General features: G+C 39.8%; 1 protein-coding gene across 2 annotated transcripts in view; it reads right to left on the reverse strand.

Moving 5' to 3' along the window:
- The window catches only part of LOC136857596 (tudor and KH domain-containing protein homolog), a 224,287-nt gene that overhangs the window by 145,552 nt on the left and 63,400 nt on the right, over positions 1 to 15,335 (reverse strand). For both annotated transcript variants that reach the window (XM_068225246.1, XM_068225247.1), the window contains one exon: positions 5,743 to 5,981. In XM_068225246.1, coding sequence (XP_068081347.1) covers positions 5,743 to 5,981 — 239 coding nt within the window. The remainder of the gene's footprint in view (positions 1 to 5,742; positions 5,982 to 15,335) is intronic.

A 15,335-nucleotide genomic window follows, 5' to 3' on the forward strand; every position in this document is an offset into this window, starting at 1 on the left:
ATACCTATATTGGCTTGAGTTCCAAGATATTAAACGATAACTTTGTCAAGGATCTTGCCTGCTATATATTAATAGCAACAACGGTGAATATTTCTCAGATAAAGTAAACTCGTTTCTCATCTCGAGGTGGTACAGCTCGTTTTAGACACACGCCCAGTGGAGGGGAGTTATATGCACCATTTTTACAGCATATCAACCTTCATGCCATTCGTAAATCTCTGGCAGTACAGTACCCAGAATTGAACTCAAACTCTCAAGAATGGCAGCTAATTGTGCTAACCATTATGCTGGTGGAGATTCTTAACTACAAAACACATAGTATGACTGATGCATGGTTGCAATGTGCGGGTTGGACATGAAACTATTCACCTATTTCTGTGACGTTATCAGAGCTGCAGACAGACTGGACAGCTTTTTAGTTACATTTATCTATTGCATGAAAATCCAACAGACCTGAGCATAAAGAAACAAAAGAAAATTTAAGTCAATTTTCAGATGAAACATTATCATAAACACATAATACAGCAATTGTGATGCCAAGTGCAATGTAGGAACAAACAAGTGTCAAATCAAGTTGCACATACATGAATAGGAACAAAAAAAAAGGAACACATAACAGTACGAGTTAGAATTAGCAGGGTTAAACTGAATTTAGAACGCACTCAGTAGAAACAAGAGGACTATTCATGGTGTTGGATTCGTTGTGCAGACCACATTGGTGAATGATTATCACCTAACTCCAACCACTATCAGCGAAAAAATTGTCTCTCCGAATCCCACTCTCTGGAGCTAAATCAATGACACTCATCTCCGTATATACTTCCACCTTGGATGCATATGTAGAAGCTAAAGACCAATTCTACAACCTGCTGAGCACCACCATCACAGTGCCACCAAGAGACAAGCTCTTACTATTTGGCGATATCAACGCCAGAGTTGGTAACGATCACCAATTATGGGGCAATGTGATGGGAAAACATCGATTTGGCAACTGTAATGCCATGGTCCACTGCTCCTTGGTCTATGTGCTGGGGAACTTCAATCTTATTACATGTTATAAACCTCAGACTCAGAGCCAACAGATGGGCGGCTACCAACACAACGGTAGATAACAAGTACCAACTTTCAACAAACACAGAACATTATTCAGAATCTACTGACATTTCTCGACAAGGTCTCTGACAATATTTCTCACCGGTACAAAGGGCCACTTCTTCTACAATAATTCAACTGATGCTTCAGTTTTGCCTTTACGTATATCTACCTTTGATTGTTTAAGTATCTTCATGCTTACGACTTTAGCAGCGGCCTTGAACATGTTGTATATATGTATGACATACGTTTTTGTGCTTATGTTCACGCCCTCATTTCGTTGGCATTACGTCATTATCACATTGGTAATCCACTAACAATTTTATTTGAACCATTTTAATTAGAACTACGTATTTTTAATGGAAGAAGTTTTAGTCTCTGACAAGATAGTTTTAGTATAATCATTGACAGTGTTCCATTAACATGTTTTTATTAATGTATCAATATTCACATTATATGTATCAAATTTTAGTAACTAGCTAATCTTTTAGCTTCCATATGTAATATTATAAGTACTTTTGAAGATTATTTTAGGCTGAAGATGCCCTAAATTGAGGGCAAAACATGTCCCAAATAAGTGTTATTGTGTTTATGTAACCACGATAAGTGGAAATAAAGTATTGAATAGGTGGATTAAAGAACACCTTTAATATTTTTGAACTTCAATCTGTCGCAAACCAGAAAGATCCATACACAACCTGCCCAGAAAGGAATTCGATACTTCCAAACTTCAAATTGAATCCATTGCTACAGATAACAGAAATGCAATCTCAAAATGGCTAGTCATCCAGTCAGCAGTGATAGTACAAATTAGCAGTGGGCCATGCTTCGGGAGGTCATCACTGAGTCAGCTGAGGAAATAATTAGTTTTGTGAGGAAAACAAGACACGACTGGTTTGATGAAAATAATGAAGAAATTAAGTGCCTGATCAATGCCAAACGGAAAGCCCATCTATCTTTCCTTCAAGATGTCTTCCAATGTGAAGAAATCACATTTCTTGGAAGTTAAAGGAAAATGTAAGGCACTAATTAGGGAAATCAAAAATAACGGGTGGCAACAAAAAGTTGAAGAACTCAAAGACTATCTGATGTCCGTGGCCTGCAAAACTTCTATGCTGACATAAAGGAGATATATGGTCCAATTCGATCTTCATCGGGGACATTGAAGACTGCTGACAACTCCATCATTTTAAATGATAATGGAGAAATTTTAGAGCGCTGGAAGGAACATTTCTGTGAGCTACCAAATCGTGCCTCCAATGTCTCTGAGGACTTTCTTTGTAATGTCCCTTAGCAGTCCCAACAACCATGGATGGCAGTTCCACCTACATACAGAGACTTCACCAAAGCACTCAATCAACTAAAACCAAGAAAGGCTCCTGGTCCTGATAACATCCCTCTGGAACTGATACAACATGGAGGTATACCTTTGAAGACTAGATTTTTCACACTCATCCTCTTGATTTGGGAACTCGAGAAGTACCTGACAACTTGAAGAACGCACCCATCATCACTATCTTCAAGAAAGGCGATTGTAGCATACGTGGGAACTACTGTGGTATATCGCTTTTGTCAATTGCAGGTAAAATTCTCACAAGAATTCTATTAAACCGGCTCCAAGTTATCTCAGAGAGGATTTTGCCGAGTCTCAATGTGGTTTCCGAACCTCCAAAGGCACAAGAGATATGATATTCTGTGTTAGACAGCTATAGGAAAAATGCAGAGAGCAACAACAGCCTCTGTATTTAGTTTTCTATGATCTGGAAAAAGCCTTTAATTCAGTACCAAAATCTGCTATGTAGATGTCCTGAATGTTATGTGGAATTTGTTCAAGCTCTTCATGATGGCATGTTTGGACAGATTCTTCATGGTAACTCAGTATCAGATTCAATCCCAATCACTCATGGATTGAAACAAGGCTGTGTGCTTGCTCTTACACTCTTTGCATTGAACATGGCTGCCATGCTCCATGAATCGTCTGCAAACAACTTACGAATGGAGATTAAGTTTCGTTTTCATGGAGGCCTATTCAATTTGGCAAGACTTCGCTCACAAAGACGTACTCTGGTTACCAGGGTGACAGAACTGCAGTATACCGATGATACCGCATCTCCTGCTCTAACACCTGCAGAACTTCAACAGTCAGTCAACTGCTTTAAAAATGAATGTGATTGCTTTGGTCTTGCCATTAATGCAATTTTTAAAAAAAGAAGGTACTTGCACAACCTGCCCCACGATTGACCCTTCCTGAGTTCAGTATCTCCATCTTAGGGTACGAACATGCCGAGTGGATTACTCCTTGCTCAGCGCTCACCACTCCTTCCTCTTCACACAGGAAGCTGAGAGATGCAAAACAAATCCATATATTTCAATAGTGTCGTTCATGCAGGCACTTGACTCATCCCTCTTCTCTCCGCTCCTCCTTCAAGAATCAAATCGGTAAAATCAGCACCAAACTTGGTATACCTCAAATTTTCATAATTTTTGCCTCACTCTTAATACACATTTGTGTAATACATACTTCAGCAATAAACCTATGTAGTTAAGGGCAATTTCTAATGTATGTTATCATTAACTCATCCTAAAACCACTGGAAGTTCACTACTTGGGGACTTAGAAATCTTCACCTAATCACTTTTTGTTATAAGGGGATACCAGTTGTTTATATACAATAATGGCATTGAGAACTAGTTGCGTGCTTTGCAATTCATCTGCCTAAATCACAAGAAAATCAGCAAGTCCTAACCGAGAGGGAGTGTCATTTGAACTTTAGGATATAAACATATTGTGTGTGCAACAATGACCCTGAAAGCAGAGAAGGAAAGAATTACAGGCTTTGAAAAGAGAATGGTTCAATTCCAAGCCCACCTAGAGGAAGCCATATCTGTTCCCACTAGCAGTGCTACCGACCCCAGCGATGTTCTGATTATGGTTAAAGCGGACTTAGGAATCTCTCAAAATTCTATCTGAGTGGAACTCTCGGTTTTAAAAGATAGCATTGCTGATATCGAGAAACAACTAGAAATTCAGGAGACTCAGACATACGAAGCAGAACAGTACAGTAGGCATAATTGTCATCCTCTGCATGGAGTGAGACACCTAACAAGGACATTCACGGCAAGGTCATGGAAATTATATGTGATAATCTGAAAATTGACCTGACCGTGGATTCCACCGATCACTGTCACCGACTGCGGTGGCAACGAAGATTGACTGCTAACATAGTGACTTCAGGCAATAGACCTATCTTTGTGAAATTCCTCTGCTACCCCATCAGCGGGATCAAGTTTGGCGCACTAAGTGAAGGCGGAAAGGCACCAAATTACTTTTTTTTTTTCGCTAGGGGCTTTACGTCGCACCGACACAGATAGGAAAGGGATAGGAGTTAGAAGGAAGAGGCCGTGGCCTTAATTAAGGTACAGCCCAGCATTTGCCTGGTGTGAAAATAGGAAACCACGGAAAACCATCTTCAGGGCTGCCGATAGTGGAATTCGAACCTACTATCTCCCGGATGCAAGCTCACAGCCTCGTGCCTCTACGCGCATGACCAACTCGCCCGGTCACCAAATTACTAGTAATGGAATCCCCCACTAGGTTGAGAAAGGTCATATTAAAGTACGAGACATATTTGGACTGCACAGTATGTACAGCCAAGATGGAAGAATAATAATTCACTTATCCAATGACAAGAAATTCCATGAACACACTCATGGAACTGCATTCATTAATCAGGCAGTATGGTGAAGCCAACAAGTGAACTACTGTATGTACAATCAAAAGCTATGATATTTAATCAAATTCAACATTTTTATTTCCTGCAAATATCTCGCTGCCCCATTTTAAAACTCAAATTATTGGTGAACCGGTGAGAAATATACATGCACAAATAAGAGTACCTCTTCATTCAGAAAGAGCTCAAAGCAATCACGTTCAGAAGAATTCAAATTATATTTGACATACCAAGATTCAGCATTTGGAATGCATATACTTTCGGCACAAATATGTCACAGAAAGCAAGACCTAATTTGAGAGCATTCACCTCCTCCTGGTGAAAAGTCATCTTCACTATCACTTTCCAATAAATCATTAACATCTTCACAATTGCTCCGAACACTATCAAAATCTACACCTGATACAATCTACTCCGAAAGAGTTTCCTCCCCAAATGCAAATTGCAAACATAAGCACCAGTCATGATCCAAAACACCATTTTTCACATTGATATAACAAAAGCTAAATGTTTTTGTAGCTACATTACATAGATGTAAAAGAGAAACTAAGTGATTCCATGCATGGCCAATAGATAGTGGGAGTATATAGAAATATTTCCAGGTGATTGAATATTTTCAATTGCAGCCCCGGCAGCAAGTTCAGACCAAATATACTCGATCACAGCAATGACGGAGCACAAGTAATGGACTGAATATACTGTACTTTACTGCATTAGCGAAGTGGTTAAGTTTCAAGATATTTCTTTTACCCTAGGATTAAGCTTACTTCCTGAACATATCTATGAGTTTCCCTGCTACCAACATTCATTTAAGTAGAAACTCACTGCAAACATACCTTACATCTATTATTATTATGAAGAGAATGACAACATGACATTCAAATTAAGATCATGCAGAAAAGCCACATGCAACAACTTACTTGGGAAGTACTTTGGCCAAACAGCATTCAATAGCTTGAAACCTTAATCGTAGAAAATCTGTCCTCAGTTCGTATATATCCTTCTTTTTTAAGTCATCTGAATCTCCATAGTCAACGTAATACAAGGATATCTTGCTTTCCTGAGGATCATATTCGTCCTCTGTAATGTCAGTGACTTCAGCTCGATACCATTTTTCATCAAAGCTGAATGGAGCTGCCACCACATGGCCCAGTCTTAGCTGAAAAATTAAACAGGGTTTCAACAATAAATAATGTTATGGTATGTTTCTAAAAACATTCCATCGCTTACTAGTCATAAGAGATGCTCAAATGTTGTAATTTTATTTTGAAAAATACATTTAAATGTATGAGTAAGTCATCTTAGAGCAACGGTTAGAAGAGGAACAGTATGGCTTTAGGCCTAACAGGTCTACAACAGACCTAACCTTAAGCATCTGAATGTTAATGGAGAAATACTGTGAAAAAAGGCAAAGGCCCTTTGAAGTATATAGGTATCAAATATCAGCCTCAAATTTGCCGTGGATCCTTCTGATTGATAGCTATGAAGGTGCTGGTGTTTCAGATTCAATTCTCTTATGTCATTCCTCTGTGCTCACCAGTTCCATTTTCCTAAACTGCCTGGGTGGATCAGTTGTAGAGTGTCTGGTTCATGATTCCAAGTTTGCAGATTCGATCCCAGCTAAGGATTTTTGAAGGACTGTCAAAAGTCTTGGCACTCACTGTCTTCATGGGTGTGTTAATGATCTCTGGTGGCACTCTCGATGTCACTCGACAAAATTAACTGAGCCATACTATCTGTTTCAGTAGAATTCCACCTTTGTTGCTAGACAGCAGCATGATCATAACAATAATTATAAGAAATGAGATAGCAGCATGATCGAAATGTTGAAACTGGTAGGCAGGCCGTCTAGATGGCACTATATCAGAAGGCCTGAACCTCAGTAGCTAAGGCCATATTATTATTTATTCCATTTTCCTACAGTTCACTGTCCATTTCCACTACTGAAACAGTAGTAATGTGGCCGCTACATTTGTTAAAGAGGCCATATATGAAACAAAAGAAAGTTTGTGAAAGTGCACAGCATACTACTAATGTTTTATGATCATTCAAACTTATTCTATATTTTTACATCTTTACATTTAGTATTAACCCTCAAAGAGAAGATAGCTTTTATAGTCTGGCTCAGAACAAGATGAACCTTCCCATCCCCTTCTCAAAGTGGCAGTATCCACGTGCCACCTAGTAAAATCCAGATTACATTGCTACGAGCAGGGGCAGTGTGAACAGACTGAAGGACACTCCACCCCTATTCATGTGGCAATATCAGGTTCTATTGTAGTGCTGTGTACCTGTCATTAAATGGGGAGGGGGTGAAAGATTGCAATTCCAGTGGAGGGGGAGACATTATATTCTGAGCCAACTATACTGTAGTTTAGCATTTTGAGAGAACATACATTGTCCCTGAATCAGGTGCTTGCAGTAATTCATTGTTTGAAATATGCCACTACCATCTATCAAGATGGCACTTTTTCAGAAGGCCTGAACCACAGTTCATATCCACTGTTGACTGTTGACTTGCTGTTCAGGTCGAATCGTCAGCACAGTTGGCTAGACATTTGCTCCTGTCCTCAGGGTTGTAAAGTCAATTCTTGCACAGTCAGTTATTTAAGTATCCTTAGAAGTGAATTAGCAGTAGACTTAATCATCATCATCATTATCATTTTATAGTTCCAGTTTCCTGGGTACTGTTGATGAGACTCTTCCACTCTGCCTTAGTGAGATACATTCTGTTAATGACGTCCTCCAGGGCTCTTCGTCTTCCCACCATCGGTTTTCCTGACACATGTTGCTCCATGTTAACATAAGATGTCCTTGTTTGCTCCATCCACATTACCCCAACCATCTCACATGCTGGGCATGCTGACCCGATCTAACAATGATGTTTCAATCTCAACTTCCTTTCTAACCACATCATTCCTTAACTTGTCCAGTTTTGTTTTTTGAATTGTGTTCCTCAGGATCCTATCTCAGATACCTGCAACCTTGATGAGTCCTTTGTGAGGGTACAGGTTTCGATACCATAGGTTAAGATTGGTATGAAGTACTGACTGAACATCACCAGCTTTGATTTTGTTGGTACTTTGGGATCCCAGAGGAGTGTTCATACTTGCTGGTAAAAGTGAGAGCTCTTCTGCACTTTATTTGCCACCTCTTTTGTGGCTAGTGTATCTCGAGATATTACATTGCTGACGTATGTAAAGTTTTCCACACCTTCCAGTGGATGGTTTCCTAGCATGATGTTTGCTAATCATCCCTCCAATAGTGTTGGGATGTCAAAATCACTGATTATCATTGATGAATTGCTACAAAATGAAATAAAACATCAGGGCAATCAACAAAGTACCTCTTGACTAGCCAACTATGAATAGAAACTACTAATAAAAAGAAGTCTCCTGCAATTATCGAAGATACTTTCAAAGACCACTGATTAAACACAATTTCAGAAACCCCATTATACCCTGAAGATGACTGCAATACAAACATAGAAAGAAACAAGTGATGTTATGCAAAATGAGATTGAAATTGCAGCATCACATGGAAAGTAATACTGGTCAAAGTGACAAAAGAGGGTCTACATGTACAACAACAACATGGGGCATTAAGTTCTGGATGTTGTGTGACTCTGTTATAAATTATTGCTAGGGATTTTATGCATATAAAGGAGCACAGGATACTGTGATGCTTATTAGGCACTAAGAGGGTTAAACGCTGTGGTATAACTACTATTCTTTCATCCCATATGACACCTCTCTTAACACTACACTTATATATCGCTGCTTTGAGAGAATTAGCACCAGTACTTATTTTCCTTATATCTAGTCCTGCCCAGAGGGAGGCAGGAGTGGCAGGTTATTGGAAGGGATGGTCAATGACCTTGAATTTTCTGTGCAGTGGTATCTTGGAATTTAATTAAACACGTTCTTTAGGAACAAGAGATGGTCAATTTCTTAATGCATGATGCGAGAAAACAATAATATTAAAAGATATATATCCTAAAACATTTTAGGGAGGGAATTTACATGAAGGTGGAAAATACGATAATAGAAAGGAGCAATATTTATTTTGACCCGTTTGCATCTTGATAAGGGAAACAACATGAAGTAAAACCAGAAAAAAATAAAGCATTTGCACAGGAGAGCCAGCATACTTTGTCTTCATCTTTCAATATTTTTTTCTTTCATTGTGTGAGATTATGTTTTCCAGTGTTTTATCCAAGTGCATTACCGTATTTGACAATATGTCTGATGAAGATAATTACCCACATTATAACACAAGATTTTAAAAAATCCTTCCACTTAATTGATTCAGTTTATGAATTAATTTCTTTTCACGTTATTCATTTCTTTAAGATTAGTTTCAGTTTGTTTTCTTCATTTAATGAAATTACAGCAGAACCTCGATCATTCGAAATTGGTTAATTCAAAATGCCACCTAATTCGAATAATCTCTTGTTCCCGGACACATGAGGTATGGTTTTGCATGTTATTTGAAAATCCACAGCCTGTTTCCAGTCATTAGACCGGGTCAGGAATGGAATGAATGAAGCCCCTATCTAGTGGCGAGCATAGGAATTGTGCCGGCTGCCGAAGCCCGTCACACTCCTCTGGGGCAATGATTAATGACTGACAGGTGAAATGACATGACAGTGGAGAGTGTTGCTGGAATGAAAGATGAAAGGGAAAACCGGAGTACCCGGAGAAAAACCTGTCTCGCCTCCGCTTTGTCCAGCACAAATCTCACATGGAGTGACCGGGATTAGAACCACGGAACCCAGCGGTGAGAGGCCGGCGCGCTGCCGCCTGAGCCACGGAGGCTTTGCATGTTATTTAAATTGTTTAATTCGAAATACGGATAATTCGTAATTTGAAGAACAACGTCAGCCCCAATATTGAAATTTAGACTTTTGATACAATATTGTCCTTCATTTTGTGAAAAATAATATTTTATGGCAAAATTTGAATTAAATATTCTCCGCATCACGATAGAACGTCTTCCAAAACATGTAGGGGTTCCAAATTTTGACTATGGTGTGCCAACAGCGTGCTTCAGAATTGCCAAGTTCTAGTGAAATCATAGTTCTTGCGTATTCTTGTAGTTACTCATTTTACTTTAAGTTTTAGTCTGCAGTTATAAACTTCGAAGTTATTATATTTTATTAATACTGTGTATTAGTTTATTGTTATGGTATTTTAGTTTAGGACACGTGTTGTTCCTTTTTTGTGTTGTGAGATGGCTAAGCGTCAGTATTCTTCCAAGACACTGAGCGAGAAAATGAAGATTATAAGGGAGGTCGACAAAGGACAAAAAATAAAAGAAAGAAAATAAAACTGAAATAGCTAAAGGCTTTGGAATTCCCGTGTCTATGCTTTCAACGACTTAAAAAAATCGTGAGAGCATAGAAGCTCAAGAAATGCAGGGTGCAAATACAGCAAAGTGAATGCGCATTCGAGGAGCTGAGCACACTGATTTGGAAGTACAATTGATTGGGTGGTTTCGGCATGTTTGGGCGAACAATATCCCTGTTGATGGTGAGATTATTAAGGGGAAGGCGAATGAATTGGCGCCAAAGATGGGGCTTGATTTTCAGTGTTCAAATGGGTGGCTTCAGCATTTTAAGGAACAGCACAATATCACGTGGCAGGCAGTGTGCGGAGAAGCAAAATCAGTGAACACTAGCAATGCAGACAGTTGGCGAGAGAGCGTGGCTCACATAATCAATTCGTATGCACCAAACAATATCTTCAATGCCGATGAGACTGCATTGTTTTTTAATGCCTAGCCCAAATGGACTTATGGTTTTAAAGGAGAGAAGTGCCATGGCGAGAAATTTTACAAGGATGGGTTCACAGTCCTTCTGCGTTGCAATGCGGACAGAAACAAGACACTTCCTCCCCTCGTCATAGGCAAGTTCGAGGTGCCACGATGTTTTAAGGGCACTGTACAAATACAAGTCGTCTAAAAATTCCCGGATGACAGGCAAAATTATTAAGGAGTGGCTCGTTTGCCTTGAGCGCAAAATGACATACCGGGACAGAAAAATACTTCTGTTGCTGGATCAGTGCGCTGCACACAAACCTAATATCATTTTAAAACATGTGCGTCTTCTTTTTCTGCAGGCCAACACTACGAGCCACTTGCAGCCCCAAGATCAAGGTATAATTTCATCTGTGAAACGTGCCTACAGAAAGCAAGTGGTGCGATACTTTCTCCGTGAAGCTGCTAGAAATATTCTGGTGGGAGAAATACGCAAGTGGAATGTGATTGATGCAGTGCAGAGTGTGACAGTTGCCTGGGACGCTATTCCTTCATCAACAATCAAGAACTGCTTCGTCAAGTGTGGTTTTGGTTTCTTAAATGAAGTAAAAGAAGGAGAAGATGACAATGAAGATGAATGCAAGGAGTTATGGCAAAAGTCCGATGTCGGTATAACGTCTCCGAATACATCGCCAAAGACCATGCAGAAACTACTTCAGAAGAGCGGAATCTCGCCATAATGATCAGCTGCGATCACATGGCGCCGGAGGGAGTTGCAGCTACAGCTGATATTGAATACGAAGATACGGAGCAAGCGGAAAATATTCCGTCCAAAAATGATGTACTTGCCGCTCTAGCAGTGTTGGATTCTGTGAAAACTGCAAGTGATTCTGACAACGCAACAAATTAAGGCTATGGTCTATATGGAGCAGTTCATAGCTAGTATTTATAAAAAAGAGATGAAGCAACCTCTCTTACATTCTTTCTTTAAAGGCAATAAGCCTAATTTGTGACCAAAAAAAAACTACTGGACCATTACACATTTGCAAACTTTTTCAGGTAAAGTTACTGTGCAAAGTTATTTATTATTCTTGATATTTGTGTTAAATATATGTGTGGGTTTTAAAAGTTTGTTTTGTTGATGTCATGCGTTTCCAATTTGCACAGTCTTGTTGGCTCCCCTGAGTTAGTGATGGGACATTTGATTCATTTGATTCCGTTCACGTTACTGAATCGATACAGTGATCCGATTCACGGCTCATTGGTCACCGCTCCTACTTCATCTGTGTAGTATGTGCTGGTAAGACAGCACCAACAGCATTCAGTGCTCGCAGCTGCCATCTGGTCTTCATACTATGAACTCCTTTCTTAGAAAAAATGCTAGTTACTCTAATACATCGAAGGTTTCCGGCGACGCAGGGTGGGAAAGGTTAGGATTTGGAAGGTAGCAGCCATGACCTCAATTAAGGTACAGTCCCAGCATTTCCTGGTGTGAAAATGGGGAAACTACGGAAAACCATCTTAATGGCTGCCGACGGTGGGATTCGAACCCACCATCCCCCGAATGCAAGCGCATAGCCATGCGATATTAACCGCACGACAACTCGCTCAGTCATTTTTGAAAATATGTATTTTTCTATCAGCTGAGGATTTTTTTAAATCGTCATATTTTGTATAGGCTACCCGAGATGTATAGTAGCCCGCTGGTTTTCTGATTCAACATACTGTTATTGCGTCTGTCCACATATGATTGAAGTCTTGTGCAACGATGTGACATATGAACTGAGAAAATACTGAGCCATTCTTCCCAGTATAAGACAGGTACTTTTGAGTGGTCATGAGCATGACTCATAGTCATAGGGCAGGCTAGAGTCGAGTTTAATTGTCAAATGTCAATTAAGTTATAATAATAAGATTCATTAAACTAATAAATAGTATAACCTAATAGCCTGCCTACCTACTTACTAGCTACTTCAGAATTATGTTTTGACTACCTTTTTAACACTGCAAATAAATCCATCTATTATTTAAACCTCCCTGTAAGAAGAGGACAGTGAATGCAAATGGGTATTATTTTAAAATGAGCTGAGCTCGAGAGTCCATTATAGCATACAATTGTTTCAGCGTAGCATGGCTCACTGCATGTCTGGCTGCAGTGAGCCGATAAGGAGCCATGCGTATCTTGTGTCTCACTGAGCCGGCTCGTTCACGATTCTTTCCGTGTGCCATGGCTCACTGTATGTCTCGATGCAGCGGAAGCTCGGCTCTCCGCGTGTCCAGTGAGCCGATAAGGAGCCGTGTGTATCATGTGTCTCACTGAGCCGCGTTCGTTCACGATTCTTTCGATGTGCCATGATTCACTGTCTCGCTGCAGCGGAGGCTCGGCTCCCCATCAACGTCCAGTGAGTGCGCCACTCAGCACTATCCGGTGGGAGTAAGCTGAATTGTGTGCTGTGAGCTCGCCGTTCCTGTGAATCGATTCACTCGGACACTTGAATGAATCGATACACTGCTTCGAATCATGCATTCAGTAGCCAACACTACCCTGAGCAAGTGCTTTATACTGTACAGTGAAACCTCGATTTACCGGTTTTGGAGGGACCACGAAAAAAATATTGTACAACACAGGAAAATGGAAAATCCGGGAATGAAGGAACCATCAACAATTTGGCTAAACATCACAAAAATATGTATAATTATAATCTTACAAACACCCCTAAACCAAACCAAACCAAACCAAACCCACAATGGGCCTTCCGCCTACCGAGCGACCGCTGCTCGTTCCGATGGCCTGCAGATTACGAGGTGACGCATGGTCAGTGTGACGAATCCTCTCGACCATTCTTCCTGCCCCTCTAGACCGGGGTCGACATCTCGCCATTAAATAGCTCCTCAATTAAAGGTACCGGTAATCGTAGAATGAGTGAACCTGGAACCAGCCCTCATATCCAGGTAAAAATGCCTGACCTGGCCGGAAATCAAACCCGGGCCCTCCAGCTGAGAGGCAGGCAAGTTACACAGTGGGGCCGGCTTCAAACATTAATTACCGGTATGAGACTTAAAAATCTCGAAACTTTACATTCAGTTTTACCGGGATAATTTCGTCAGTTTCCTCTGAAAACTTCTTTCAGTACAGCAACTTTGATCAGCCAAACTCTTCGAAAAATCTAATACTCGTAACGCCAAGCCAAACAACAATTGACAAGTAGCTTTTAATTCGCGAATCTAATAAAATAAAACATATTAGATACCAAAGCGCCCAACATGATGGGGAAATCTCATTTTTAAAAATCTTCCATTGTAATTTGGTCACCGGTATACTGTTCGTAGTCAGTTTATGAAAATCCTATACTGCATAAATTAGGCCTACATTGACTTTTAAAGGTTATGTTGAACTCGAGAATATTTGTTTCGAATGTAAGTATCGATTCTCAAGTTCTTGAATGCATTATATTCAAGTCTGCCTGTCACTAATCACAATCAAGTTGGAAAGAAAATAGCATTAACACTTCCGAAATTACGGTTATCCGCGACCTTGAGCTCAGCTGGAAAGCGCGCTTGCTGTACAAGTCGGTACGACTGCGAAATGATACATAGTTTCTAAATGTAACATGCGCAAATAAAACGACTGCAGTTTTTATAACATTTTAACATAAAAACGTGAAATTCCCAGTCTTTTATTAGGACGAAAACAGTAATAGGCAATCCCAAAACCTCCCATGGTTTTATGCATGTAAGGTACAACATCTGTTCTGGTCTCTATAACATAACCGTAAATATAAAGTATGTTACAAGTGTTATTTTTAATATCCACCTATTCAATACAAATGATTATTAAAATAATTATTAAAAATAACACTTGTAACATACTTTATATTTACATACATTTCAATACGGACCTAACATCAGAATTATAACGTGCAACATAATCGTATACGATAATATTAAAATACTAAATTTGTGTTATTTAAGGAGCCGTTTTGATTCCTGCCTGAAAGCCCAGTGACTATGCAGCGCCCTGAGGGAAGTGTCAAAAACTTGTTTGGCGATACACTCAGGAAGAAAAAAGTAACCCTGAACATAATGTAGACGTTTTGCAAGTACGAACATTTGACGAAACTCGTTCCGTCTTCAAGTAGAGCTGTCGAAATGCGCTCTGTCCCCTTCCAATTGTTATGGACACACTCTGCTTTATGATTTCCAAAGGTTCTCTAAACAATACCACCCGAATGCGATGCTAAGATGGTCCCTTATGCAAGTTCACCGCGGATCGCTTTTCCAGTACGGTACAGTACTTCCTCAAATTACCCCATTGACGGAACGTTAACCCCAAGATCCCTAAGTATGCCGTAGCCGTCCTTTCGTGAGGTACAGTTTCTTGAAAAACAAGTGATCGAGGACTTAGCGTTGATAGGACTGAAATTTCTGGATGGTTGATCCGGGAAATCGTTTCTTCGAGGAACGGATAATGCAAGATTTTTACAACGTCATTTAATTGGGATGCTCGTGGGACCACATAATTTGAACGAATATTACGGGAAAATGTAGTTTCCGGGAATGTATAATCGAGGTTCTACTGTACTTACATCACATAGGTTATAACTAGAATTCGTGGTTTATAGCATTTAAAAATCAGAGATTTAGCGTTTTGATTTTCAAATTTAGCATTTTGTAGCATCTAAATTTCTCAAATTTAGCGTTTTGTAGCAAATTGGTTATAAAACAGGCAATTTGCTAATCGAAACCGACTTTAAAC

The sequence above is a fragment of the Anabrus simplex genome, chromosome 1, assembly GCF_040414725.1.
Source record: "Anabrus simplex isolate iqAnaSimp1 chromosome 1, ASM4041472v1, whole genome shotgun sequence".
Classification (NCBI taxonomy): domain Eukaryota; kingdom Metazoa; phylum Arthropoda; class Insecta; order Orthoptera; family Tettigoniidae; genus Anabrus; species Anabrus simplex.